Source organism: Lates calcarifer, linkage group LG20 (genome assembly GCF_001640805.2).
Source record: "Lates calcarifer isolate ASB-BC8 linkage group LG20, TLL_Latcal_v3, whole genome shotgun sequence".
NCBI classification, from domain to species: Eukaryota; Metazoa; Chordata; class Actinopteri; family Centropomidae; genus Lates; species Lates calcarifer.
In genome coordinates this window covers 7,036,074-7,062,885 of record NC_066852.1, presented here as the reverse complement: position 1 = coordinate 7,062,885, position 26,812 = coordinate 7,036,074, and the positions used below count along the sequence as shown (strand labels likewise).

The window sequence follows — 26,812 nt, the reverse complement described above, 5'->3', positions numbered from 1 at the left end:
GAAAATTCAGCAACTGATTACAAATATTCCTGCAACATTGACAGAATCTTTTTTTTTTTTTTTTTTTTTTTACTGATTATAAGAAAATAAAAACTTTAATAAAACTTTGATAAATAAAGACTCAGTTCAAGACTAAAACAACCTATTGGAGGTTTTCATTTTTTCATGTTTTAGAAGCTGATTATGTTTTATATGATTGATATGATTGCAAAATAATTGGTAACTACAACTGTCAGATAAATGTAGTGGAGTAGAAGCATACAGTACCACTGAATGGAAATACACAAGTAAAACTCAAGAACCTCAAAACCTTGATACATTCAACCATCTAAGTGGGATATAGTTGATCCTTCATGAACAAAAGCTTCTGTAATACAATAAAAGTAAAATGGCATATCAACATGTAGAGATTTTCAAGTCACATTAGCACTGGACATTCAAAGTGGCACCACAATCTCAGTTATTCAATTCATATTCATTGCTGAAAATGAAAGTAACTTGATATGTATATTCGTTACAATCCCTGCAGGGAACTGACTGACATCCTGCAACAACAGTGAAGTCAGTCAGTTTCTGTGCACCGATGCCAATAAAAAACATCAGGAAGCAGTTTATTAATCACATACAGCCCTACTGCTCCCTGAATGTACAACTGTAGCACTGCTCACAAGCTGCCTGAAGCAAGGGCTCTGAAGCTGAGCATGATTAAAACAACCCGTTTTATGGTTAGAGGATTTTATTCAGTCTGAATCTTTGCTTTTGACTATTTTTTAACAACAGACTGTAGTCAATGATGGTGGAAGAGAGCAGGTGATGAGGAGGGATCATAGCTCAACCATGTGAATACTCAGACACGAAGACAACCCACACTGTATCTGCAGAGCCCTGTCACCAACAGTAAGTAAGTGTTTTTAAATCTCAGGTAGTCTAATAATGAGAACACTCAGTTAACAGATATGTGCATAGGCTTCTTGATTATAGACACTGCCGATGTTGCAGGAACACGGTGGCACGCTCGTCACTCAGAGCCATTCCAACAGCGTGCTACAGTCCTTCAGTTCTCTGGTCTGATGGTGGATGCAGCCCCGGGGGGAAAAAAAAAAAAAAAAATCACATTGAGTCAAGGAACAAGCCTCGACCAGCTGACTGTGACAACATCCTCAGAATATCTGTAAGGCAGTCTGTTCTGTCACTGTGCTGCATCAATTCTCTGAGCAGTAACTTCCTGAAGAGACAGTAGTTAACATGATATACAGAAATGTCTTCAGCAAAAAGAAAAAAAATACAATCATGAGCTGGATTAAAAAAAAAAAAGCAGCCAAACAATTTGGTTGCTCCCAAACATATTCACATGTTCTCTTGTTCATGTGTTCAAAGCTACATCTTTAAAAAAACAAAACAATAAAACATTAAATGAAAGATTGAGGATTTCATTCAGATGAAATGCAGGATCGATATGAGCATAGAAGTTTCATTAGTGTGTGATGCGACAAGGATGGCTGAGTCTAACATCACAGTCCCTGGATAAAGGTTCATTCCGTTCCCTTTAGACACATTAACAGTCCTGCTGATAATAGTAGTGTACAGGAGGGATCTTTAGGGAAGACAAAGAAGAAAGTTGCATATAATTTAAAAAACACTGCACAGAGGAGTGAACATAAAATGCTCATACATAGCTAAAGTTTCATGTTAGCCTCAGTGTCACTGTTTCTTTTTTGAAGGGTGTTAATTTATTTTCATAGCTGGTGGTGCATGATAACATGACCTCTGTACAAGCCAATCACAACTAACTTGATATCTTTGCTAAACATAAGGCTTGCTTTTTTTCTGGATAGCTTTGTAGTACAGCTTTTATATGCATGTTACATGTAGCTGTTTATTATTTATCAGGAATAAAATTACAAGTATTTTAAGTGAATAAAAAAAATGTTGATGCTTGATTTAAATATCATATTTCATATTTTTAGTGTCAAAAAGTAGTCATATTACTATCTCCCATTTGCACTAGTTGTGCAGTGAAAAGATCTTCTCCCTTTGTGAATGTTTTCAACATGACTCAGAACTACAGAAGAGTCTCTATCACAAGAGTAGCTCCTGTCATTGCACTTTAAATAAAGGTACTAACATTGTGCAAATCATACAAATACCACTCTGCTCTTCTTCTTTGGTCCTGTTGGTCCACCGTAGGAAAGTATACGGTTTACAAGCAGGGAGAGTTTACCCTTTTACCCTCAGTGAGAGCGACGGCCTACACCAGTCCCTTCTGTCCATCACAAAGGCCATAAAAGCACTTAAAGATTTTTCAGAAATGTTGCATAAAATCAAATAAAAGAAACATGCAAAATAATATCCTCTGAAATGCCATCAATCCAGGACAGGATACCTTCATCCACACATGCACACACTTGCCTTTAGTGGAATGTCTGCTTCTTATAGGAAGCACTTAAGCAGGATATGGCAATAAAAGAGGATATTTTTTCCATTTGTGCAGCTCTCCCATTCACAATACAGGGGCCCCAGTATGCAAGTTGGGCATTAGGGGGAGTAGGTTAGCCAGGAGGTTTGCCAGTGCAAGTTTGAGGTGGAGGCAGAGATGGTAGTTGTTGTGGGAGGGACTGAGGTGAGAAAGGGGGGGCTGGGGGTCACGCAAGTGGCTCCCCCATGGAGGTAGAGCCGTTGGCTTTGCTCTTACTCTTACTCTTGCGGTTGAGCATTCGGCTAAGCGTGGCTGTTCGGCTGGCCCGCTCCACCGCGGCTGGAGACTCCAGGTAAACCAGGTCATTGTGGGACTGGCTCATCCCCGGGTCCTTGCGCTGGTGACGCCGCCGGAAGAAGAGCTTGGCACTCTTCTGTAGGAAGCTGCCTGTAGCAGACAAGCAAAGGACAGGAAACATTCTTTAAGATACAGTAAGACAAGGACTGGGTCAAGTTGACATCACTCAAGGCAAAAATAATGATAAAAAACTTCAGGCACATTCAGTATTTTTTTTTGAAGTATCTGAAGTGGCAGTAATTTGAAGACAGCTGAAGCAGCAGTGGCACAGAGCTTGTGTTAGATGGAAATTGTTATTGGTGGTGAAAAAACCTGGTATATATGTTACACTGTATGTTACAGAAAAACATACTATTTATTCCCCCTTTGACAAGAAGTCTTTCCTCTGTGAAAAGGCTCGGTCAGGCTTTAGACACTTACACTCTGACTTGTAAAATTGTGTTTAATTACCAGCTAACACATAACTGAACTGTACCAACAGAGAGCAGCCACATAGTCCAAACTGGCTGCAAGCATCATTCCTTCCTTTCAGCACATAAGGAGTTTTAGGGGTTTCCTCAGAATCTGTGGATTAGTTTAGGATGATATAAACCAGCACTACGAAAACTAATAAGTAACAGTGAAGACAGACACATCAGTATCCTCCTCACATAAGAGATTCCTACACCAAAAGGCTGAACAATATACTATACTTCAAATAACTGTTATTAGTATTGTCTATATTGTGCAGCCCCACAACAATTCTAAAATAAAGCATCTACACGATCTAATTTTACATTAAATACAGAATGAATCTGACATTGCAGAAAAACAATGTTATCTACTCTACTGCCAGTGGAAACTACACATACTAGAGTACTGAGGATACTACGAGTAACTCACAAAGTAACTTACTCATCTGGACATAATGTGTGCTTAGCACTGCTCTCCTCTAAGATGGCAGTGATGATAGATCAGAAAGGAAAGGTTGTCACAGTAGGAGAGAAAGAGAGAGAAGAACACAAAACAGACTACATCACTGAGGAGAAACACATGGCCATAAAAACAGCCACATAGAGACAAGTGGTTTTAGAGGATTTAAAGTAAGATTTGATTTACTGTGTAGAATAATAATCCTGTAAAGCACCAGCAGTGCCATCATGCCCATCCACAGTTGCACATGGCTTGGGATGGTCAGTGAGTTCCCTCTGTGACCTCTCACCTCTGCTCTTCTTGCAGTTCACCTCAGACACACACATGGATAGTGAGGTATGGTCTAGCTCCTCCCCCGTCTGGCTCTCCCAGTCCTCTGGAGGCCGGCCGATTCCGCTGGGGCCTTCCTGCGGCTCTGATGTGTCTGGAACGGTACTGGTCCCAGATGCAATTGCTGTGGTCACATCCTGAGTGGAGCTGCCCTCTGACATCGAGGCATCCATTGCTGCAGCATAGCCCACCATCAGAGCTAGCTCATCATCCTGAGACAAGGGTGTCTGGAGGAGTATTCACATATTTAAAATCAGTTTCTAGTAAAGTGGTGTTCTTTTCCTTTAGTTTAAAAAAATGCACTGGCAGCTCTCAGGACCCCCCCCCTGTAATTTGGGCCAGAGGATGGCAGTGGGATTTAGCAAACTGTTTTTCCACTGGAAGGTCCAGTTTTAATCACAAACACATGAAGTATACTTCAACAAAATAAACCTTGTTTCATTAAAGATGCATTTCTTTCCTCAGTCATGATAAACCACAGTTTAGGGAACACAACAATTCATGTGTTTGTGTTGGTGGAATCTGGCACTCCTTGGCTTCTATGCAATCCCACTTAATTAAAAGCCTGCATTTCAAATACAGAGTAAAACTGTTCAGCCTAAGTGAAAGAATAACAATATAATGCTGAGACAGTATAATGCACCACTGGGGAGATGAGATCTAATACATGAGCTCATCCTTACTTTGGCAATGCCAGAGATGATGATGGTACTCTTCTTCACTGGGGACTTGAGCTTCTGCTTGGCAGACTGGTGGAGCTGTCTGATGGCGGCCTCGGCCACCGGGTCTGTGCCATTGAGCATCAGCAGCTCGGTGTCAGAGGAGGACAGGGCCTTGCTGACCGTGGTGCCCAACATAGAGGCCTGCTCTGAAACACGCCGCTCAGACAGCTTGGGCTTGTTGGTCACAGCTTTCTGGGCAGGATCTGAGGGAGCACAAAGGTATTTAAATCGACTGAGTATAATGGAAATTCAATGCATAAATTGTTAAGATTTGACAGCTGGAAAAAATGACTGTAATTTCAGCTGTGGTCCAGTTACAGCTGTGGCCCTTTTCATTGCAGCTGACTTGTCATACTAGGAAAAGTGAAGCTAATAACATAACAGGCTCCATTTTATTCAACTGTCCCAGTGTGCCATTGCACTGTGAATTTCTGTAACAAATCTTCCATCACTACATCCAGCATGACAGGGTATTTTACTGAATGACTGAAAACCTTTGAGGAACAGAATACTAGAATAAAAAGAAACAGAAGTGCCTCTATATGTCTCTTTTATATATCAATAATGGGGCAAATGTCTTCACTGAGGAAAGTGCTGCCATCCTCGTCAATGTTGTACAGTACCTATATTGAGTCCTTGTGGGAGTGGTCGACCTGGCTTGCTCTTCACTGCCGTGATGGTGGTGACCACTGTGCCACAGGGCATGACTGTACGGTCCATCTCCACCCTCTTATTGGAGGCTGGGGTTGGAGGATGCCAGGACCTCACCTCGCTGGGCTCCAGGTAGGTAAACTGAGGAATCCAATCCCCCACAGTTAATATTCCAACATTGTGCAAATAAATACCTTAGGTACATAAAAAAATTAGGGTCTTACGTCAGTAGTAAGTGATCCGGTCACCATATCTTTGGTCATGAGTGCAAATGTTTGCTGTCCTTTGGGCTGCTTCTTTACAAGATCAAAAGGCACTGACAACTGACCGAGTAAGGACTCTAACAAAGAGAGAACACCTCATTTAGTCTGGCAGTACCAAAGCATGTGACAGTCACAGCTCATGAACAAAATAAAAAAAAATCTTTGTCATTAAAACTTTCTGGACTTTTTCTTACTCTCTTGAGGTTGTCCATCATTCATCAACTGAATACTGAGCTCTTTTGATCGTCCATTCAATTCACTGGTGAGATAGAGAAATAAACATTTTAGGAAAAAAGGGAAAAAATATGCATGGGCTGCAAATGAACAACAAATAAACAAAAAATAATATCAAAGACAGCAGTGGTTTGCGGTGCTCTGCAGTAAAACTTACAAGATAAACGGCTGGTCCCAGGCAAGATTAGTTGTGTTTTTCAAGACAGAGGTGTTAAACTTCTGTGGAGGATCATCCAATTGCAGCACACACAGAGGATTCATGCTGCCTGCAAACACAGCCGAAAAAACATCTCAGTTTGCATCACAGGAATAAAAAACACTGTGTATGGTCCAAGAGCTAAGTGTAAATTCATTCTAAAAGCTGCTGACAGGCTGATCAAATAAAATCTGCTGCTGCAAGATTAAATTTTGCTATGGTCACTTCTGCTGCTTCACTTTAATGGACAGAGGGGAATCCAGCCCATATTGTAAACTGTACATTATATATTATGCATATGTTAGAGGAGACTCACAAAGAACTGGTTTAGAGCTCTTCCACGACATGCAAGGGTGAGCAAAGGCAAATGAAGCCAATTTAAATCTGAACTCTATTGGCCACAAGAAAAGCTAAAATACTATGAGAACACTTTTTTAAAGCAACATTGGCAAGAACCTTAAGACAGAGTCTGAAGACAGGAAGTGTCACAAGTGAAGCTAACTGTTCTTCACTTAAAGGAAGGGAAACAGAGAGTGAAGTGTTGAATGCTGTGTCATGTCTCCGCTCTGCAGTGTTCCGTGACAAGCAAAATACTTAATAAGATGCCCTGACAACTGCTGACTCACAATTAGAGAATGACTCATCACAGGAAGTACCAAAACAAAGTTGTTCCTCCTGATCTAAGACTTCACCACTAGACAGTGGTTTTAACAGCTTCTTATCAGCTCAAAACATCTTGTCCTCTAGTGTTATGACTGACAACACACAGGTGATTTGTTTTCACTCTCATCATAAAAGAAACTCAATTTTGTGTAGGTCTGTGCCTACACACAGGGTGTGGTGATACTGATGTGGATGTATTATTAATATGATCAGTTTTGACCAGTAGATTACTACCTTTGAAGGGCATCTGAAACACAATGTGTTCCTGAAGAGCCTCTGAACAAGACGCACAGTCTATGTTGGCAAAATCAACAAAAGCCAGGCTGAAAACAGTCGCTAAAATGATAACGGAGTAATACTGAAATACTGATATGAGAAAAATATGATAAATAGCTACAGCAGACAGTATGTTACTGCAGGTTTTAAAAATTAAAGTTGAATAAAGTCATGGTTTACAACACTAAATGACAGAGACAAATTAGCTGCTATAGGAGTCTTAACTAAATATTGTGAACTTGACCTGATAAAACAGACAAAGCTAGGACCTGCTTTAACAGTCCAGTTACTGTTATGCTGATTTACCAAATGCAGCTTTTTTTGTCAACTTTGGTAAAACCTGTTCTTTACATCCTGGATTGGCAATGCAATTAGCTTTAGAAATAGCTTAACATGTTGGGCAATATGCTTATTAGCTTATTAGCTGAGAGTTTATGAGATCTACACCAAAGTGGACTGTGTGCCAGGCTATTCCTTGGCCAGGCTCAGTAACTCTCTAAAGTCTCTGCTGGCTGCCGGCACACACACCTCCATACTGCCAAAACTTGTCATTTTTACACTTGGGTATTTGTATGGATTAAACAAACAACATATAATGCATTAATTAGTGAGCTTTGGAGGTGGTTTTAGTTTTGGACAGAGCCCAGCTAGCTGGAAAAATATCAAAATAATCTTTTATAGCACTGTAAAATGTTTGCATATCTTTGAACTGATTACAATGACCTGGCTTTATGGCTCAGTGATGTAGCTGACCACTGTGCTTCTGAGAGACAGATGTGAATGGGTAATTCTAAATGACTAAGGAGATAAACATCCAACCTGCAGCATCCTCCTCCTGATTGAGCGTCACCCGGATGTTTTTCACCAGCAGCTTCCAGTCGTGGGCACGGGGGGGTTTTGGAGGTGAAACCGCTTTGTTTTGGGCTTCCTATTGAAGAGACCATAGTGAGTGAATAACTGTAACATAACAATGTTGATCTACTGAGACACTGCAGAGTACTCTATTCCTAGCTTTTTCATGTAGAAGTGGCAGAGTGCTGTAATCACATCACAGGGGTGGAAAACTAAATCTGAAAAACCTTTTCATTTGGTTGAATTGTACCATTAATTTCAGAGGGGTGTATTCATCATAATCACTGTGAAAAAGACAATAAATAATAGTTTGCATGGGAGGCAGGGGATCTATGGAAAACAACCCTACAGACAGAATGGGCTCCTGTCCGTGATTTGCATTAAATTTCCATTATGAACATGGATGATTTGCACTAGAAGTAGAAAGATCAGAAAATCAAGTTCTAAGATAAAGTAGGCAGAGATTGAGGATATCAGTCTGTATGCTGTTTTACAGATCAAGATAAATGGCTTGGCTGAACCTCTTGACTGACTGTGGTTACGTAGTACTATGAGGAGCTCACAGATTCTCAAAACTTTAAACCACATGAGGCGTTGGTAGGTATTACCTCAAATGGTGCTGTAATAATTAGGTGTTAGGTTAATTTACAACAATTTAATTCAACATGTCCTGGTTATGGATTCTCAGATGAGCAATTTGCCAGTTTTTGTCCATTTCACAGCAAAAAAGGAAATGTTAACTTTGGCCTCTTCTCTGTTTACGGCAGATAATTGAGTTGTAATCAGAAAATCATGCCAGAGTATGTTTATGTGAGAAATATGTTATATGAAGTGCTGTTACTCCAAAAATTCTTGCAGCTTGTGAACACATGATGTGTGATCAAATCAGAAACACATGACGCAACATCATGTGATGGCTGTGCAAGAGCAGTAAAAATGTTTTTATAAATGAATGTCAGCATTATAAACTATGGTGAATTTACTCTTTAGACTTAAGGGTTGGGGGTTTAATCAGGCATTCATGACCCTTTTACACTTTTGCAAAGACAGTGGCTCAGCAGGTTTAACATATTTGCAATAACCCATGAAAAGAATCATAGCTGCGATTCAAGTCAATCAAACGGTCATCTTCAGAGAAAGTATAGATTAAAGTGTGGTTTGTCAAAGTGCAGCATACTGCAATAACAATAACCTGGAAGAACAGACCTACACACACTTGCCTGCATGGCGTTCTTGTGTGGCAGCTATTAGGAAGTCATGCGTCAGACATGACTCCTCCACTCACCTTGACCTCTGAGGCCTGAGCAGGCCTGCAGCTCAGTAACACAGAGGGACGCGTCACACATAACAGCTGCCTCAGCTGCTCCTTTATGGCTGCTACACTGGTGTTGTCATTGTCCTGAGAGAGACATGAGGATATAAGAAAAATCATACATATAATAAAAACATATTAATTGTGTTAAATGACTTAACAAACATGAAAAATTACATAAATGAATTCCTATAGAGATAAATTATCACAGACCCACATTCAGTTTATTATAGGATAAATTCAACAGTAAATTTCTTTTGGTAGGTAGTGGTAACCTTCTTAGTGTATCAGCACTTATACAAACAGGTTTGTCACATTATCTGCAGATCTAGAGTTACCTGGGTGAAGGTGGGCGTCACCTGCAGCTCCCCTGTTTCCAGGTGAGACACTGTCCAGTTCACTTTGACCTCATCTTCAGCTTCTTGCATTTGTAGATCAAGCTGAGGAACAGAGAGGAGAAAATCATGATATCTTTTGTCATAGTCATAGGTAATACAGTTTCGTGTATAGTAAATCAATAGTCATATTTAAATGAACATGAAATAAAATGGATCCTCCACATATCAACAACAACATAATGAATTTCAAAATGTTTTTAAACAAAATATTTAAAGGGTGGTGGGTAGGAGACCTAAATCAAAGGCTCATTGTGGCTTCCAAATATTCCACAAATCATAAAGCGCTCTCACATTTTCCTGTGGGCTTCTTCACTTGAAAATGAATCAGTCTGTTGTTGTGGCTATGTTGTTTGATGACTCAATCTCCAAATACTAAACAAGCGCTAAACTGTCACCATTGCTCCAGTTCTCAGGCCATTAGAAATAATTCATCCCTGTGGATTAGTTATCGTTGATTTGTTGCTACGCTAACTCAAAACTGCAGACGCTTGTTTGACATCATGAATAATGCTGTCAATGTGTTTCTGACTTTGGATGGAATTAAAATTTGTATTGGGATGCATTCTGATATGAAGAAAACTGGAGGAATGATTTCTGCAAGTAGATTACTAGTTCACTGTCTTTGTTTGATGAAAATGTATTCTTTGAAACCATGTCCTGTATACTCACTCAGTATAATAAAATCTTGAAAGTGACTTATCTCCATTTTCAATGTCAAAAATAACACAATTGTTAACACCAAACCCTCTACAACAAATACATTCTGTCTACATGACAAACAGAGAGGAGGTTTCTTAGAGAATATGAGCAAGCTGATCTGAGAGAGAACAGACAGAAGAAGATAGAAGAGAGATATATATATATATAGAGAGAGAGAGGGAGAGAGAGAAAGCAGACTGGGCCATCCTGTCCCAGCATGCCTGGATTCCAGTGTAAGATAGAACAGCCGCCTATGTGATGCCAAACAAAGGCCTTGTCAGATAGTAATAAGAATGCCGAGATGGATCCAGAAGAAAATTTATCAGAGCTTACATTGATATGACCTGGATCAGTTTATACAAACATCTTAAACTAGAAGGCTATCAACCATCAAAATAGGTAAGAGACTATCTGTTGTATGACTACCTGGTATGTAGTCATACAACAGATATATAATGTATTTGCATGTCAAAAATGAATACTGCATTAGCATGACACACACATTAGCATGACACACGTCACATGTGCATCGCTCATCACCTGCAACAGGCCATGCAGTGCAGTAGTGTGTTAAAGGACAAAGTACACTCACATATCCCTGCACTCATACCAGGACGAGCCAGGACCATTCTAGTTTGGACCTCTGTCAAAAGCCAACTAATGTTCCAGCGGACGGAAGGAGACATTTTAAAAGGGCTTTCTGACTTTTCCAGACTAAGCTGAAACAGTGAGAGTAAAAAAAGGACAATGGGCCTCCTTTATGTTCCCGCAACAACAACGGACCCACAACCAAAACAAAAACACCACAAACTATAATCCTGACTTAAGCTTTGTAGCCTCTGACTCTGGTTGTATTTATGGCACAATGAGCTCAAGAGGGGTTACAAGCACCTTAAAGGTTTAAATATAGCCTTAATACAATTTGGTTAGCTTGTATAGCTGCTTGTATCCATACATTAGTGAAGATTTAACACTGAACATAAGAACATGCTAAAAGCTGACCACAGCCTAATGCACTCTCCCCATTACATATGCCAACACTTCCTTTCAACACTACATCCAAGTCTAAAGAGGGAATTCTGTGGGTGGGCTGATGGAATATTTTACTGCAGAGGTGAGATTTGAACATGACAAATCAAATACATGACTGTAACTTCCAGGTAAGAACAAATAATCATCTGTCATTTGTGCCATGACTTCAGTGTGTCATCAGTCCTGTAAAGGCCTCTGACAAAGTGGGCCTTCCTTACTGGAAAAGGGCCTGACAGTGGTTTTAATGAGGTCTTCTGGACATTTGCCAAGCACAGAAAGATACCCCAATCGTTTAATCTAATGCTGCTGCCAGCTGAGAGCCAATGCTGGGCAGCAAATCATGTTTAATAACATCTCCCATTAAACTAAACCACAATGACTGCCAAAGGATGTAACTCTTCTCCCGATGCCTTGGTGTTAAAGTGGTGTTTCACAAAAGAACAGATGAGTACTGTATTCTTTCATGAAACAGGACCAACCATAAAGCATTTACCTGCAGCTCCAGTGGAGATATACAGACTGTGTATTTACAAGGATCTGCTGTAGCCATGGCTGTCATTGTTGCACTGAGAGAGAACTGAAGCTTTTCCCCAACCACACTGCAGCAAGCGGCCTGTTGAGAAGACAAAGTGAGACATCAGTGTAATGTAAATCTACTAAGAATGTAAAAGCTTAAGCAGTGGCAGCATTCCCATGTAAGTCGGATGTAGTCAGACCACGTCAAATGAAAACTCAAACAGGAGGGGAAAGAATTTGTAACAGTCTGTAAGGTGCGGTGTGTCAATACATGTGTGAAAGGAACTATAAAGATTCATGTCACTGTGTGTGGAGATTCTTACACAAGAAACCTATGACACAAACAGACTGAAATAAATCCAGTGAGCGTAGAAGTCTGTGTTTACAACACAGTGTTTACAACATAGTGTTTACCAGACTGACTTTTGGTGAAACTAGTTTAATTTCAAACAAAGTATTTGCTTTAGAAGTTCACATTTAAATGTGAAAAAAGAGGAGAACATGTGTACTAGCTTCCCAGGGTATAATCAACAGATTCAATCATGTGTGAGTAGAGCTTATCACCTTCATTGAAAAGGAACATAGCTTTAACAGAGCAAATTACCACACAATGGTAAATTGTCACGTTACAGCAACATATATTCAGTGAATTCATTCTGATTTAGAGTGAATGGGTTTGTCCAGTTTGGTATTAGATTGCTGTAAGAGGAAACTGAAACATAAACATAGGTGCTGATGCATTCCTGTTTGCCTGCTCCTCCTTAGTGCTGAGCTTGACAGATAAATAAGCTTCTTAAAGCACACACACACGCGCACACACACACACATACAGCATGTGGGTAAAAATAAGCCTCTGTTCATTAAACTACACACATTCACCAACAGAACACCTGGTATTTTGGTCCATATCACGATGATGACAAAGAAAGAGCTGAGTTTGCATTGGGAGCTCAGCAAAGCCCACCAGGCCAGTAACATAGCCAGCAATTTGTCCCTATCTGACCTCTCTAAAAAATGAAAGCCTGTCGGTTGCAGTTTGCTTTACACACATTCTGCAGCACGTTGGCACATAATCTGTATGACTGATAAAAGAAGCATCCAAAGTGCAAGGGTTCTGCAGCCTTTTTCAAGCACAAACACTCATTCATCGTGTTATTTTGGTAATGAGAATGTGGACACCAGAAAAGAAATTCTAGCAGATTAATTTGCCAAATCAAAATTACTGGGGGAAATGTCTACATCAAAGATGAAGAGTTGATAAGTTAGTGCTTGTCTAATGCAGGGTGTGATGCAGCAGTGGTTTAAGAAAAGCTCTCTCTCAAATGAATTACGGAAGGGGAGATTGATTTGAGGGAGAGCCTTTGTCATTAAACTACATAAGCAAGGAAATTAGAAATCTATAAAGTGTCTGCTGATGTAATCCAGATGAATGCTGAAGCTGCCATGGAAAATAAATGATCATTTTCAGGTTAGTGGAGGAAGAGAACACAGCACAAGCACTCAACAAGAACACAAGTGATCTAGATATCTCCCAGAAAAATGTATTCATTGATTACTGGTAGGAGACAGCACAAAACAGCCATAAACATACAGCATAAAGGCATTCTGCTGTCAAGCAAAAGCCCTTTAACTTCATTCATAACAAACTAACTTCATGACTACACATACCTGGTTCCTGGCAGACTTTTGAAAGCTGGACACACGGCTGACCGTGAGCTCTGATGCCTCAAGACCATTCTCTTCAAATGTCAACAGGACAGCATCCTGATGAGGAAGAAGACAGAAACATTCAAACCACAGCAAATACCTATTACACTACTCACAGAATAGGAAAATTAATTTGTTGCCAATAAATGAGCAATGATCTGGGCTGTAATGTATCACAGAGGCTGTGTTCCAACTTGATTATTCTGAGGAACAGAACAAGAATGCACATAGCTCAGGGGTGATTCAAGAAGATGCAAATTTTACACTACTCAGTGTGCATTACATAGAAGCCACAATAGAGTGAAAGTGTTGATGTCAATCACCAAAAATGCGTCTTATGTCAAAGGATGGGGTGATATTTGAAGTAACTGAGTCCTCAAAAGTCTTCAGGGGCTAACTGTATGAGAGCATAGACTGATTGATTTTCTATGCCAAGCTGCACTTTCTTTATTGAAGTCACCTGCCACAGAGAGGGGTGGTGACTTGGTGGTCATGAGACTTACCCCACGCTTCCTTGATTCGTCGTTCAAAGCCCTGCACCAGGCTCCTCTCCACTGACTTTTCCAGCTTTTCAGTGACAGCGCCCATTCCAGCAGAGCGGCGGCTTCCTCCTTCGCCGCATTGTCCTCTGCCGTTCTCTGCTGATTTCCTACACCCCTTTGTTGGAAATACTGTATGAAATACAGTATCAGAGTAACCAGGGATGCGATGAATAGTGTGACCATGCATAGCCACTGCGGATCCTCTAAACCAAAATATGAACTTTCCAAGTCGGACATTCTTTGCGAATGAAAACGATGATCACAGCTTAACACACCTCCTCTGAGAAATTTCCTGGCAACCTCATAGTATTTATTTGGTCAGGGAGCGGCGAAATCAATGAAGGCAATATCTGGCAACTGATAGCAGCGCAGATCTCAATCCCCAAAACAAATTATGCTTATTACTATCCATGTTGCAACACTCTATAGCAGCCTTTAAACAATATATACAGGTCCAATACAACGCAAGGTGGCTGTGGAGACCTAAACCATTGTCAAACAGCTAAATGTAGTCTGTGGGTTCAAACAAACCCTGCAGAGTAACACTCTCTCCTCCTCTCATTGAAAATGGTTGTTAGCTTAGTTAGCTAATCTTCGCCACGGTTCGCTTAACTAGCTATTCTTCATTAGCTACGGAGCCGCTAAAGTTTCCCAAACAAAGGTTATTTCCAAAGTCAGCGGTTACGCTCCACCAGATGATATCCAGAAACTGAACAAGAGTTCCGGGAAAACATCCTGAACACAGAGAGTGCTGTCCCGGCCCCTGGACTCGGTCTGACTGGACTAAGTTACGGATATGTGGCACAAACTGTAATTCCCAGAATGCACTGCGACAAAAGCGAGAGTTTGTTGTTGCCGTATGATTATGCGAACCGAGATGCATTTCTCAAACGAGTCAGACATTTGACCGTTATATCATGTGTTTTAATCAGGAATGGGGATTTATATTATATTGAGTTAATTATGTGGTACTTTCGACACACAACTAAGAAAAAACGAACAAACACGAGAATTTTGTACCACGCGACTTGCCGTAGCTTGTCATTATTACCACATCCTCCTATTTTGTTTGTAGCAAACATTTGGCTAGCTGAGTACGGTATAGCTACTATGCTCCTACGCTCGTTGCTCTCAAATTACATTTGGAGGTAGGATATCTTCTACAAAAACTATTTTGTATTTTAATATAGTCTGACACGCTGTGTAGAATAGGGGCCATCCATCGACAGAGGTAAACAAAGTATTAGTGAGCTGCATATAGTAGCCATCTCTTACTCGTGTCGTCGCTTGTTAATGGAAACAACTCTTATTTCACAATGAACTGTCGCTCGGAAGTTCTTGAGGTAACGGTGGAGGCGAGGCAGGTGGAAGAAGCCATGCTGGCTTTGCTGCACACCATTTTACTGCACCGCAGCACCGGGAAATTCCACTACAAAAAGGAGGGCACCTACTCCATCGGTACAGTGGGCACACTAGATATCGACTGCGACTTCATCGATTTCACCTTTGTCAGGGTGTCCTCAGAGGAGCTGGACAGGGTGATCAGGAAAGCTGTGTCTGAATTCAAGGTAACTGGTGATTTTAACTTGTGGCTGTTGGCTACAGTGCATGGGCAGGCCTGTAATTTGACGATTTTGATTATATGCTTTGGCTGCAGGATGCTCTGAACAACTCTGGCAGTGATGGCATGGGGCAAATCTCCCTGGAGTTCTACCAGAAGAAGAAGTCTCGCTGGCCCTTTTCTGACGAGTGCATTCCCTGGGAGGTGTGGAGCATCAAGGTTAACGTTGTCAACCTCGCCAATGAGCAGGAGAGACAGATCTGCAGGGAGAAAGTGGGTGAGAAGCTGGGTGAGAAGGTGATCAACGTTGTTGAGGTCATAAATCGCCACGAATACTTGCCAAAGATGCCCACCCAGTCTGAAGTGGACAATGTTTTTGACACCAGTCTCAAAGATGTCCAGCCATACCTTTACAAAATCACATACCAGATCACTGACTCTCTGGGCACCTCTGTAAGCACCACTATGAGAAGGCTGATTAAAGACACCCTGGCCCTGTGAGGAAGCTCCAACACAGAGAGGAGAAAGATATGGATGATTTTATCCATAATTGTATCTATAGTCATGCCTGACTCTATGCTCATGAGTATGGTTTGTCAGCTCTACTCCTGCTACAATGAAGCAGAGGCAGTGTAATTCCTTTTCTTAAGTCTCTACTGTGGTTCTGGTATTGCTTGTACCTCAAGATTCTTGATTATGTAATGTCTACTTCAAAGATATTTTGTTTTTGCAAACATTTCTTTCCAGATTATCTTTATGTTCCATCATCTAGAAATGCAACTTTAACACAGTAGTGAATAACATTATATGCCAGTTAAATCTTTCAAAAATATGTTGTTCATAATGTAAAATCTCATAATTATTGTGAATAAATGTTTGACATCAAATGTTGTTCATTGTACCTGATTGTAATAACAGTCACCTGTTATAGCTCTTTCAAACTAAAGAATGCCTTTACAAACCTGTCCTAAACCTTGAGATGAGAACAACTGCTGGCAAAGATTAACTCACAAGACTCGATCATGTAATAAAATAAAATCTGTTTTTTTGTGTGTGTGCAAAAGATATGGATGAGTTTGGAAACAGATTTCCTCATCTGAGTGAAAACTTCCTCTCCACACGCAATTTCATGGAGATTGTGACCTTAACACATGGGTAGGACAGGATTTCCAGTTCCAGCCATTTTTCCAAATTAAAGCAAGCACTTCCTAAGTTCACTCCCGAGTTTCCAGCCAGAAATTGTCACAGCGGCCCAACACAGCCTGAAAAACATCCCTCTGGCTAAGGGTTGTCTGCCAACAGGATGATGCGTGTGTGTTTTCACATTCTTAGCTCCACACTTAGATTAATAAACAAACTTTTATTTGCCTCACAAGTGACATTGATGAAACAAACAACTAGGTGATAATTAGCTGTGCTTTACTGGTTTGTAAAGGAAAGATCATGCAATGATTTTATGTGCAACACAAACTAATAAATATTATTATATTTAATTGAAAACCTAATGTCTTATTGTGGATGAGGGCTTTGATTTGGAGAACTGAGAAGGTATGACAAAAATGTTTTTTCACCCTAAATGAATACCATGGGAGGTGAGAATCACTAAATCCAAGGCCAATCCAATCTTGTAAATGCTGCACACAGGTCCTGTGATATCTGTGTTGAAGTCCTGAGACTGGACACTAAAGCTGAAATTGTTTTTTGGTGACACTTTCTGAGGGTTTAAGAACAGAGGATGTCATGTGCTGTACAGACTGTAAAGGCCACTGAGGCTGATTGATTGGGCTAAATAAATAAAATCTGACAACAACATCTAGACAATGAATCTGTTGCTCCAGGATAAAGGGGCAATTCAGAGCTTCAGTGTGTAATACTAAATGCTCATCCAATTCACAGCTGCAAAGATAAGTGGATTAATCAATTAGTCCATTGACAGAAAATAAATCAGCAGCTTCTTTGATATTCAAATGAATGCCACACATTCACTGGTTCTTGCTTGTTAGATGTCAAGATTTGATCATTGTCATACACCATAGTAAACAAATGTGTTTGGGTTTTTAACAATTGTTTAGATAGGGGAAGATATTTGCAAATGTCACCTTGGACAGTGGGAAATCATAGTAAACAATTTTCACGATTCTCTGACATTTAGAGTCAAAACATTTAATGGACCAATGCTAGACTGATTGAAATGTGACAAAGTTTAAAGGAGATAAAGTTTAAGGGTTCCAGACAAAATCAGTGACTTATTGAACATGTTGTTAAATATTTAAATTAGCTGTGCTGCCCTGGTTACTCAGCCCCAATGTATAGTTAACGCTTCAAACTAAATAATTCAAATACCACAAATGAATGTATATGTATTCTCCAATGTTACTCTTTATTACAGAAATGAAGCACAAAAACTGTAGAAAAACCTAAACACAAAACAGCTGCAAGTCTCCAAAAGCAACAATAATACAACCAATGCTGATACAAATATTCATTATTGCAGTGAGAGCACAGGAATACTAAAAAGATAAAACTTTTGTTTACTAACAAAATTGGTACAAAATCGAGGATACAAACACTTCCATATACACAAGTCTAATCATTTCTGTGAAACTTTCAAAAAGTTTTTCTCACAAGAAATTAAGAGCACTATTATCAATACAGAATTTCTCCAATGAATTTAACAGCACAATGCAGCTTGAGTTGCTCATTTAGAGGGAAAAAATTCCCATAGTTTCTGTGGAGCAATCTTAGACTTTAACATCTCCCAAATAGAAGCAACTGTAATAATTTATGACAAACTTCTAATCAATCAAGCCAAAGCAGAAGTATATATACTTGTACAAGAATACAACTGTGAAACAACTGGAATACAATCAAAGCACTACCTTTAATAATAAATCTTTAGGAAGCAGGAACATTCCATCACCATTCAAATAAAAGATTTGCTCTCTTGTGCCTCCTCCTTCTTGACTTTACCACCTCAAAATGCCTGAGTCATATGTCATCTGAAACTCTATTGTGCTTTTATGTAAAATGATATTGACAAAATATTTCAAAAGTTGCATAAGGCCATCAAAGCACTGTAAAGCTTGGTTAATTACCACGTGTATAATTGCACAAATCTATCAGTGTATGAGTATTTACATAACACTGGTGCTGCACTGGGGTGGCGGACTTCAGTGAATTAGGAATAGTGAGTCTTACATACACAAATTAATATTTAAAAATTCATAATTTTTGTTTGCGTTTAACCATTAATTGTATTAAGATACTGCAGTGTGCTTTTGAAAAATCTTCTGAAAGTTAGCTTGCTGTGCACTCTCTTCTCCAATAAAAATGAAACATTGTTTGGAGTTCATCCCAACACTGTTGAAGAAGTGCTTACACCTGCTGTCCAGTTCATCCCAAACCAGCTTAATGGGGTTTAAGTCTGGAGACTGCTGTACTTTTTCTCACCATTCTGATGGCAATATACAGTACTACTGCAGTACAATATTGTCCTAATAATGCATCAGAGGGTGTAATAACACAGTTTGTTCTAACACAGCCTTTGTACAGACAGAGGGTTTGTAAGAATCAGGAAAAGTTGGGACACCTGCAGGGACTGTTTGCATTAACTTTTAAGGCTTCATTTACTTCCATTGCTGTAGGAAAGCTGTAAGTTTATGGCAAGCTGTTTTAACATTTAATCAGTGGCAGCAAATCCAGATATCAACTATTGCTTCTAGACTAATTAGAATTCCAAGCCAACATATCTATAATGTAATTTTGACTGGTTGCAATTCTAATTAAAGATATCTACAATTCATTTCTCACTAATCACAATGTTATTTCTTGATATCAACAATTCATTTCTTCATAATGGAAATGTCCATTGTAGATATCTGTAACTTAATTACAACTAGTCAACTTTTACCAATGACCTCTATTCAAACTCAATTACAGATATCTGTAATTCAATTCTGACATGTTATAATTCCAAGTCGAAATATTCATTATACATGATTTTCAGTTTTTGGAGGCCTTAACTTTTGCCACTGACCTCTGTACCATTAACTAATTACATTTCAATAAAAACTGGGTTGTTCTAAAGCTTTTGACCGGCAGTGATATTTCAGATTGATTTCTAGCAGCTTATGAGATGAGACAAATACTTGTATGATGTTATGTAGTATTTAGGATAGTATCAAATCGCCCCAGCCCATTATCTTTACTGGCAACATTCCCCATTTTTACTAGTAAGCTGGTCTGAGCACCTTTTCCACATGATTTTGTTCAGCAACATTTAGAAACATTCTATTCATTTACTTGTGAAAAAACACAACTTTATAACTCATGATTGCACCTCTCTCGTCTCATTCACTTGTATACTTGTAAAAATGATTTTACATTGAGAAATTATACTGAATAAAGAGTCTTTGCAATTAAACAAGGCTGCATACTGAGACGCAATGTTTAAAACAACAGGTGTGTGTTTGATGTACAGTATGTGTTAGAACTTGATTCATTATACTGCAGGTCTTATTCAATCAGCCTGACACTCAAATATTAGAGAACAAATTTAGAAGGAATGCTAAGTATGAAGAAAAAAAAACATACTATTGGCCCTAGTTATCATTTCTACCTCTGCAGCCTAAAACCACAGTTATGGAGACTAAAGGATCCAAGCAAACATATGGACTAAATTGCCCTGTAACAGAACCAAACTGTTAAACAAAGTGCATATTGAATACATTGTTGAGGCCACCAATAGTATCTTAAGGGATGTCACTCACATCAAGAGATAGATCTGATACAAAAGCAAAAGCACTAATCCATAATTGAAGCCTCCAAAAGGTTAAAGCACTTTTTCCACACTGTGAGAAAACAGTGTATATAGTTGGTGCAACTCTGTACCTTGTTTTCTCAAAACACCTAGATAGATAAATACAAGAAGACAACTAAAAGAGGTTTAAAATAGATAAATGCTTATAGATCATTTTGAAAGGAAAATAAACCATTTATAATCATCTCGTCTCACAGAAGAATCTAGCACTTGATTGCACATTCACGTTTACACCTCTAATGAACATGGCCACATTAATATATGACATTGGAGGCAAGCGAATAAGCTATACATTCAAAGTCTTCCTTTTGTAGGCTGAGGTGTGTTTATTCTAATATTAAGTATTGTCTCTCAAGAGAAATGCACTGCAGTAACTTGTTTGATGCTTACATGTGGCTGTGACTCTGCTCATGGCTCCAGAGACTAAAGGCAGTCTTGAAGGTCCTGTGACAGAGTTTACACATGTACTGCCTCTTAAACGTCAGGGCAGAGAGAGACGGTGCATGGTAAAACAGTGTGTCTGATTCCTGAGGGCCCCCTGGATTCTCCATGCTGTTTGACCTTGACAGAGGGCTGTGGCTGCTGGTTTGCCGTTCTAGTTCGGGCCTCTTTGTCTTGCTTACTGATGAGCTGCAGGGCTCTGGGCTACTAGACTCCTCTGCCATCGCTGCAGTGACCGGTGCCGTCTGTGTGGATTTGAGCACGGTGGCCTGCGGTGAGTGACGGTCAGAGTTTTGAGGAGTCATGGGAGGGGAGGGAGACAGAGGTGAGGGGTGTCTGTCGATCTCTTTGGCTCCAGGCTCGTTAGCAGTTGACATGTGGGACTGGAAGTGGCTCCAAAGGCGGAAGTTGGTCCTGAAGGCTTTGTTGCAGATGTGACAGATGAACGGTTTGATGTGGCATAGCAGCTCCTGGTGTCGTTCTAGGTCTTTGCGAGAGCTGAAAAGATTTCCGCATTTCTCACATGGCCACACACCAGGCTCCTCAGACCCAGATTTGGCAGTCTCTGTGTTTTCCCTCTCACTCACAGCCTCCTCTAAAGGCTCTTCCTTCACTACCAGCTTGCCGTGGTGACCCATGCTCAGGTCCTCAGGCACATAGGATGAGGAGTCTTCTGAATCATACATGGGTGGACCTGAGGAGTCACTGTAACTGACATTGTCTCTTGAGCTCCCAGTTGCTAAAGGCTCATCACTATAATGCTCCTCTCGCAGCATTTCAGACACCTCTTCATTGTTCTCTTGTTGCTTCAAGTGAATCTGCTCTTTAACAGTCATCATGTTGTGGTTGTGGACCTCCACCTGGTGGCGCCATATGCTGAAGGAGGATTTGAAGGTTCGCATACATTCCAGGCATGTCAGCTTCTTGTACTTACAATGTGCCTCATGGTCCCTCTTGACAGCTGGGCTTGAGAATCTGAGGCCACAGTAAGGACATACAGTTGCATGTCGACAGCCCCTCTCATGATCGCCCTGTTCAAAGAGTGATGACAGCTTCATATTACAGAGTCTACAGGAGTAAACACCAGTGTCCGTGTTCTTCTGTTGAATGATCTCATCCTGTTCCTGGTAGAGGATGCTCTCACTTGCTGTGTCCTGGTCAGCTTTTTCTGCAGGGTGTGTCCTTAAATGCTGTCTGTACTGAGACTGGAACACAAACACTTTCCCACAGTAAGGACATATGAAGCTGGGCCTTGATCTCTTCTTGGTAAGTACAGGAGATTGCAAGCCCTGCTTATTCCTCTTTAGCTTCCAGAGCAAAGCCTTTTTTATTTCTCTCTCTCGCACAATATCTATTAACTTCTTTTGAAATTTCTCATCCAGTACAGAGGAGCTGGAGGATGAGGCTGGGTTTTGTACTACACCATGCTGAGTTTGGCAGTGTGTCCACACTTTGAAGTTGGTATGGAAGCGCTTGTGGCAGATGTCGCAAGCATACGGCTTTTCTGGGTTGTGATACATATTTACATGACGATGTAGTCCAGCACTGGACCTGAAAACCTTTAAACAGTTCCAGCATTTGAAAATCTTGTTCTGAGACAGCTCCCCACTGTTCTCATTAGATTCACTGCTGGCACTCTGAGGTACTGTTTCTGACATGTTCTCATCATGTGAGAGGGTATGCTCTTTAAAAAATTTGCTCTTCTTGAATGGGTATCTTCTGTTGTCAGGCCTGTCCTTTCTTTTCCCCAGAGGACTGAAGTCTAGCCTGGAACCTTGGTCATAATTTGTCTGCAAGTCTTTAAGATTGACTGGCAAAGCGTCTCCCACTGTGATTCGAATAATGTCCATGGGGTCAGCGAGTGGACTGCTAGGCTCAGCTTTCACACTGACCTCTCTTTCTACCTGAGTTTCTTCATCATACCTGCTGGGGTACTTTGACCTGAGAACCAAAGATGTTTTTTTTGAATTGCCATTTTGAGTTTCTGGCCCAGATGCTTTTGATGCCATTTTTACAACTGACTGTTCTCGATTTTGCAGCTCCTTGAGTTCCAGCGTGGGTGAGAAGACTGGAACAGGGCTATCCATGGACAATGATCTTCGGAGAAGGCTTTTTATGAGCGGCCCGCTCCTGTCAATGGTCTGGCTTGGCTCACTGGCCTGACCCTGAAAGGGCACTTTGGTGTGATAGTGCTGCTCCTGCTCCTCATCTTCCTCTTTAGTGTCCTGGTCGGTGCCAGACTGCAGCCTGATGTGCTGCACCTCAGCATCACTGAAAGACACTGATGACGTCAGCTGAGGCCTAACAGAAGTGATGTGTGATGAATTCCCTTTTAATATGGAGGTGTATGGATAGGTGGACTTTCTTTCAGCAGCTTCACTGTATTCAGATGATTTCCTGCTGGTGGATTCAGAGTTCCTGACTGATTCGTGTGAATTGTGTTCAGATGGTGGCTGAGCTGACTCTCGAGTAGAGTGAGGAGATGATGGTCTCTCTGATGTTTTTCTCTGATAATTTGAGCGAGAGGGGTGGGCTGTGTCATTCCGGACCCGACACACAATGACACTCCTTGTCTGTACATCATTCTCATCCCCCTCGGAGAACGAAAGTCTTTTTCTAGACACACAGTAGGATGCATGTGGCCTTGCTGAAACAATGTTGGTGAGGAAAGGGATTCCAAGGCTGTAGCCCAACTCTTGAATGGCTGCCAGGCTGCTTTTGTCCACAAAGAGTGAGGAGGAGTAAATATAATTCAGAACTATCTCAAAGGCGTCAGGCTCACAGAAGTCCAGGTTTACAACTTTCAGTGACTCTGCGTCCATTCGTGTGAACAGGGACTGGAAATATTCACTGCTGGCGGCCAGAACACTCTTATGGGCCTGGTACCTCTGGTCTGCCACAACCAGGACTACATCACACATCTGGCCCCGCAGGCGCTGCTCATTGAGAACCCCTAACACTGAGAGGGCATGGGAGGGGTTACTGTAATGCACTAGGCTCTCCATGGCTGAAAGACAAGGGAAGAGGATTATATTTTAATGAAAGAATGTGAGTACAAAGATGATCATTAAATGAGCACAACAAAACAGACACATTCACACACACCATAATGGCTGACTGGAGCTCAGAGACACGACCTACTGCTCTACTATGGATGTATGTTTGTGTCTGTTATTCTTTATTACACCACAGCACTGACAGTGTCAGAGATACCAACCTCAGTGAATTTTCTTTAAATCATGCCAGCACTTGATGTAGCTTCTCATCATGATTTATCCAGTTAGGAGGAGTCCATGATTTGTTTAATATATAAACAAACATAAATATCAGCATCTCAAACAAAATCAGCATGCTGTTGGGAGTCTCTAAACAGCACAGCAATATCTATCACAAATTGATGAGTCTTGTTTCAAATTGACTGAATTGATTGATTGATTGATTGATTGATTGATTTTGCCGCAGTTTTGAATGTTTTGACAGTTTTTCAGAACTTGTCAATGTGAAGTTAACAGATCACTCCTCTAATAATACTGAGGAATATTGTCACTTTCCCCCTGTTTTATATGATTATAAGCAGAATATCTTGGACTGTTGTCAGATGTTACCTTGGAAATATTGCCTTTCTGAACTGTGATGTGATGCATTTTTCTGTATATTCTTACATTTTATAGAACAAATGACCAATCAAGAAAAAAAGGTAGATTCACTGATAATGAAAATAATAGTCATGGTAGTCACAGTACTACTCTGAACAAATGCTGACATTCATGTACCTCATTTTTGAATTATGATATTAGCTTGATATTAGCATGACAGTGTAGTGATATTAGCTTATCACTACATGTAACTGTAATACTGTCAATTCTAGAATGTTTCTCTGGCCATTTTTATTTGTACTGGTTGTTGTTTATGATCACTAGAGGTCAGTTGAACCTTTTTAGTACAGAAGGACATGCACAACAAGTTTATGGGCATTACATCATGTTGGTAGTGAGAGGGTATGAAAATGTAACTCTGTCAAGTCACCCTTAGTGACACAGGCTAATACAGGAAGTTAACAAAGTTTGCATTTAAAGTAAAGGCTTTTCATCACAGAATCTTTGTGTAGTCACCCATCAAACGCTCACCTCTCGTCACCACTGGCAGGGCTTCCCACCTTGCCTGAAAGGAAGACCCTCTCCAATAATATTATTTTAAAAATGTCATGGAGAGCAATTGCCATATCTACTAACTACTCTGATTTTTGGGTGATTCTGATATGGGCTTGTTTACTGCCTAGCCCAAATATTTTCCTGAGGGCAACCCTGTATTGGTGACCACTTTCACAGATTCTCCTGGTATACAGCAGTTCAGTAGATATTCAGGCTATTACTGTTACATTGCAACACACCTTGAGTTGCCAGTTTATGAGGTAACTAAAACTAATATAGACAAATCCAACAGCTATGCAATAAAGCCTGCCTTGATGATGATCATTATGTTCAGTTTATATTGACACTGATTAAATGAGTTGTTGATTCAATTTCATGGTCATTTTAGAGGCTGTAGTTTGTGGTGCTGTTACACAATTCATGAGGGTAGGGATGATGAAAGAACTGTATGTGACACCAATTTTATATATTTTTTAGCATTGTTCTTTCTATGACACAAGTCATTAGTTGCCTCGCCCTTTTCTAAAGTCAAAAACAATTACATCTTCACCAACTAAAATTACATCTTATTTTTAGGTCTTTGCTAGCTACGTTATGTATACAAACAACATACGTTGCTCCTTCAGGCGTTTATTTTGAAAATCGAGACCGGAAAGCATGTTACTTACGTTGGCTATTCTGACACTTGCTATAATAGGTTCATAGGCAGAAGCCTCATTCATTCAGCAAAAACTAACGACCAGCCAATGGCTTCTTCATCAAAACTTGTATTCCACGTTAAGCGAACAGCAGGGAATATTCAGTCGCAGTCGCGTTAGTTTTCTATGAGGAAGTCGTGTGAGGCTTTCAGCATTAGATCATCCATGAGACGTGGCTCAATTTCTCATGACAGATAACTTCTCCAACCGCAATGCTGCTTTCGGTTCAGAAATCAGTCTCTTTTTGTGTGGGTAAATGGCCAAAGAACCGTTCCGCTTTAACGATACAACGGCTCTATTAAACCAAGAGGGGAAAAGTTGAGCGCGTTTCAATGGACTCCACCACGGTAATCCCGGAATGAAAACACAGTCGGTGCGGGCGGACAGAGACGCTGTTGGAGTGTGTGGGGAGTGAATTACACCCGTTACCCCGGTGGAAGTGGTGATTATTTTTTGTTCTTTTTGTTTTTATTTTCCCCAAATAATGTTTCATGCCGGCCTCACACGGCGCAGTTGGTGGCTGCAAAACAGGTTGTAGCTGGTCAGGTTTTACAGCAGCACAATCCCCCTTTCGAGTTACGTCAGGGAGGAAAAGGAAAAAGCTTCTCCTTAACAGCACTCCACCAACTATGTTTCACCCTCCCTGCTCATTTTGTTTAACGTTAAGTTTGATAGTCTACCTACACTTACCCTGCACGTCGTGAATAGGATCTTTCCTCCACAGAGCCGGGACTTTATTCAGTGTTGTGTAGGTTTCTGCGCGCTGGTCGTGATTCCATCCATCTTGAATTTGACGTCATCCCACACCAGGGATGAGGTCATCGCGAAGAACGCTCGTCACGTGCACTGCGCTGTGATAGGCTGGTCAAAGAGCAGGAGGCGGGGCAAGCGGAAGACTTGACACTGAGGCTAATTTAAAGGGATAGGTCATGTTTTTCGTTCAAACTGTATGTTTTTAGGGAAGCTAACTGTTACAGATAGATAAACTTAGATAAAGTTACTGTAGTACTTGAGCATTGCTCAATATATATATATATATATATATATATATATATATATATATA

The 26,812-nt window shown here is 40.5% G+C and overlaps 3 protein-coding genes across 3 annotated transcripts; 1 reads left to right on the top strand and 2 right to left on the bottom strand.

The window, feature by feature from the left end:
• Positions 1-718: 718 nt before the first annotated feature.
• Positions 719-14,861, bottom strand: LOC127139022 (C2 domain-containing protein 2). Its single transcript, XM_051078461.1, has 13 exons — positions 14,040-14,861; positions 13,498-13,593; positions 11,807-11,926; positions 9,523-9,624; positions 9,158-9,271; positions 7,840-7,948; positions 6,043-6,151; positions 5,846-5,910; positions 5,613-5,728; positions 5,361-5,529; positions 4,699-4,940; positions 3,975-4,242; positions 719-2,863 (listed from the first exon to the last, which is right to left on the bottom strand). Exons 1-13 carry the CDS (start codon positions 14,313-14,315, stop codon positions 2,643-2,645), a joined length of 2,007 nt encoding a protein of 668 aa, XP_050934418.1. The 5' UTR covers positions 14,316-14,861; the 3' UTR covers positions 719-2,642.
• Positions 14,862-14,972: 111 nt separating this feature from the next.
• atg101 (autophagy related 101) lies at positions 14,973-16,526 on the top strand. The gene is made up of 2 exons (XM_018692043.2): positions 14,973-15,646; positions 15,736-16,526. Exons 1-2 carry the CDS (start codon positions 15,395-15,397, stop codon positions 16,138-16,140), a joined length of 657 nt encoding a protein of 218 aa, XP_018547559.1. The 5' UTR covers positions 14,973-15,394; the 3' UTR covers positions 16,141-16,526.
• Positions 16,527-18,000: 1,474 nt separating this feature from the next.
• Positions 18,001-26,763, bottom strand: zbtb21 (zinc finger and BTB domain containing 21). Its single transcript, XM_018692124.2, has 2 exons — positions 26,439-26,763; positions 18,001-23,906 (listed from the first exon to the last, which is right to left on the bottom strand). The coding sequence occupies exon 2, from the start codon at positions 23,902-23,904 to the stop codon at positions 20,845-20,847; it is 3,060 nt and encodes a 1,019-aa protein (XP_018547640.1). The 5' UTR covers positions 23,905-23,906; positions 26,439-26,763; the 3' UTR covers positions 18,001-20,844.
• Between the last annotated feature and the right edge of the window lie 49 nt (positions 26,764-26,812).

Excerpts from the sequence above, each read along its gene's own strand:
- LOC127139022 (XM_051078461.1), bottom strand. The coding sequence starts at position 14,315 with ATGTCCGACTTGGAAAGTTCATATTTTGGTTTAGAGGATCCGCAGTGG. Across the intron at positions 11,927-13,497 it reads AAAAGTCTGCCAGGAACCAG|GCCGCTTGCTGCAGTGTGGT; the intron begins GTATGTGTAGTC and ends TCTTCTCAACAG. Across the intron at positions 4,941-5,360 it reads CCCACAAGGACTCAATATAG|ATCCTGCCCAGAAAGCTGTG; the intron begins GTACTGTACAAC and ends GTGCTCCCTCAG.
- zbtb21 (XM_018692124.2), bottom strand. The coding sequence starts at position 23,904 with ATGGAGAGCCTAGTGCATTACAGTAACCCCTCCCATGCCCTCTCAGTG.
- atg101 (XM_018692043.2), top strand. The coding sequence starts at position 15,395 with ATGAACTGTCGCTCGGAAGTTCTTGAGGTAACGGTGGAGGCGAGGCAG. Across the intron at positions 15,647-15,735 it reads AAGCTGTGTCTGAATTCAAG|GATGCTCTGAACAACTCTGG; the intron begins GTAACTGGTGAT and ends CTTTGGCTGCAG.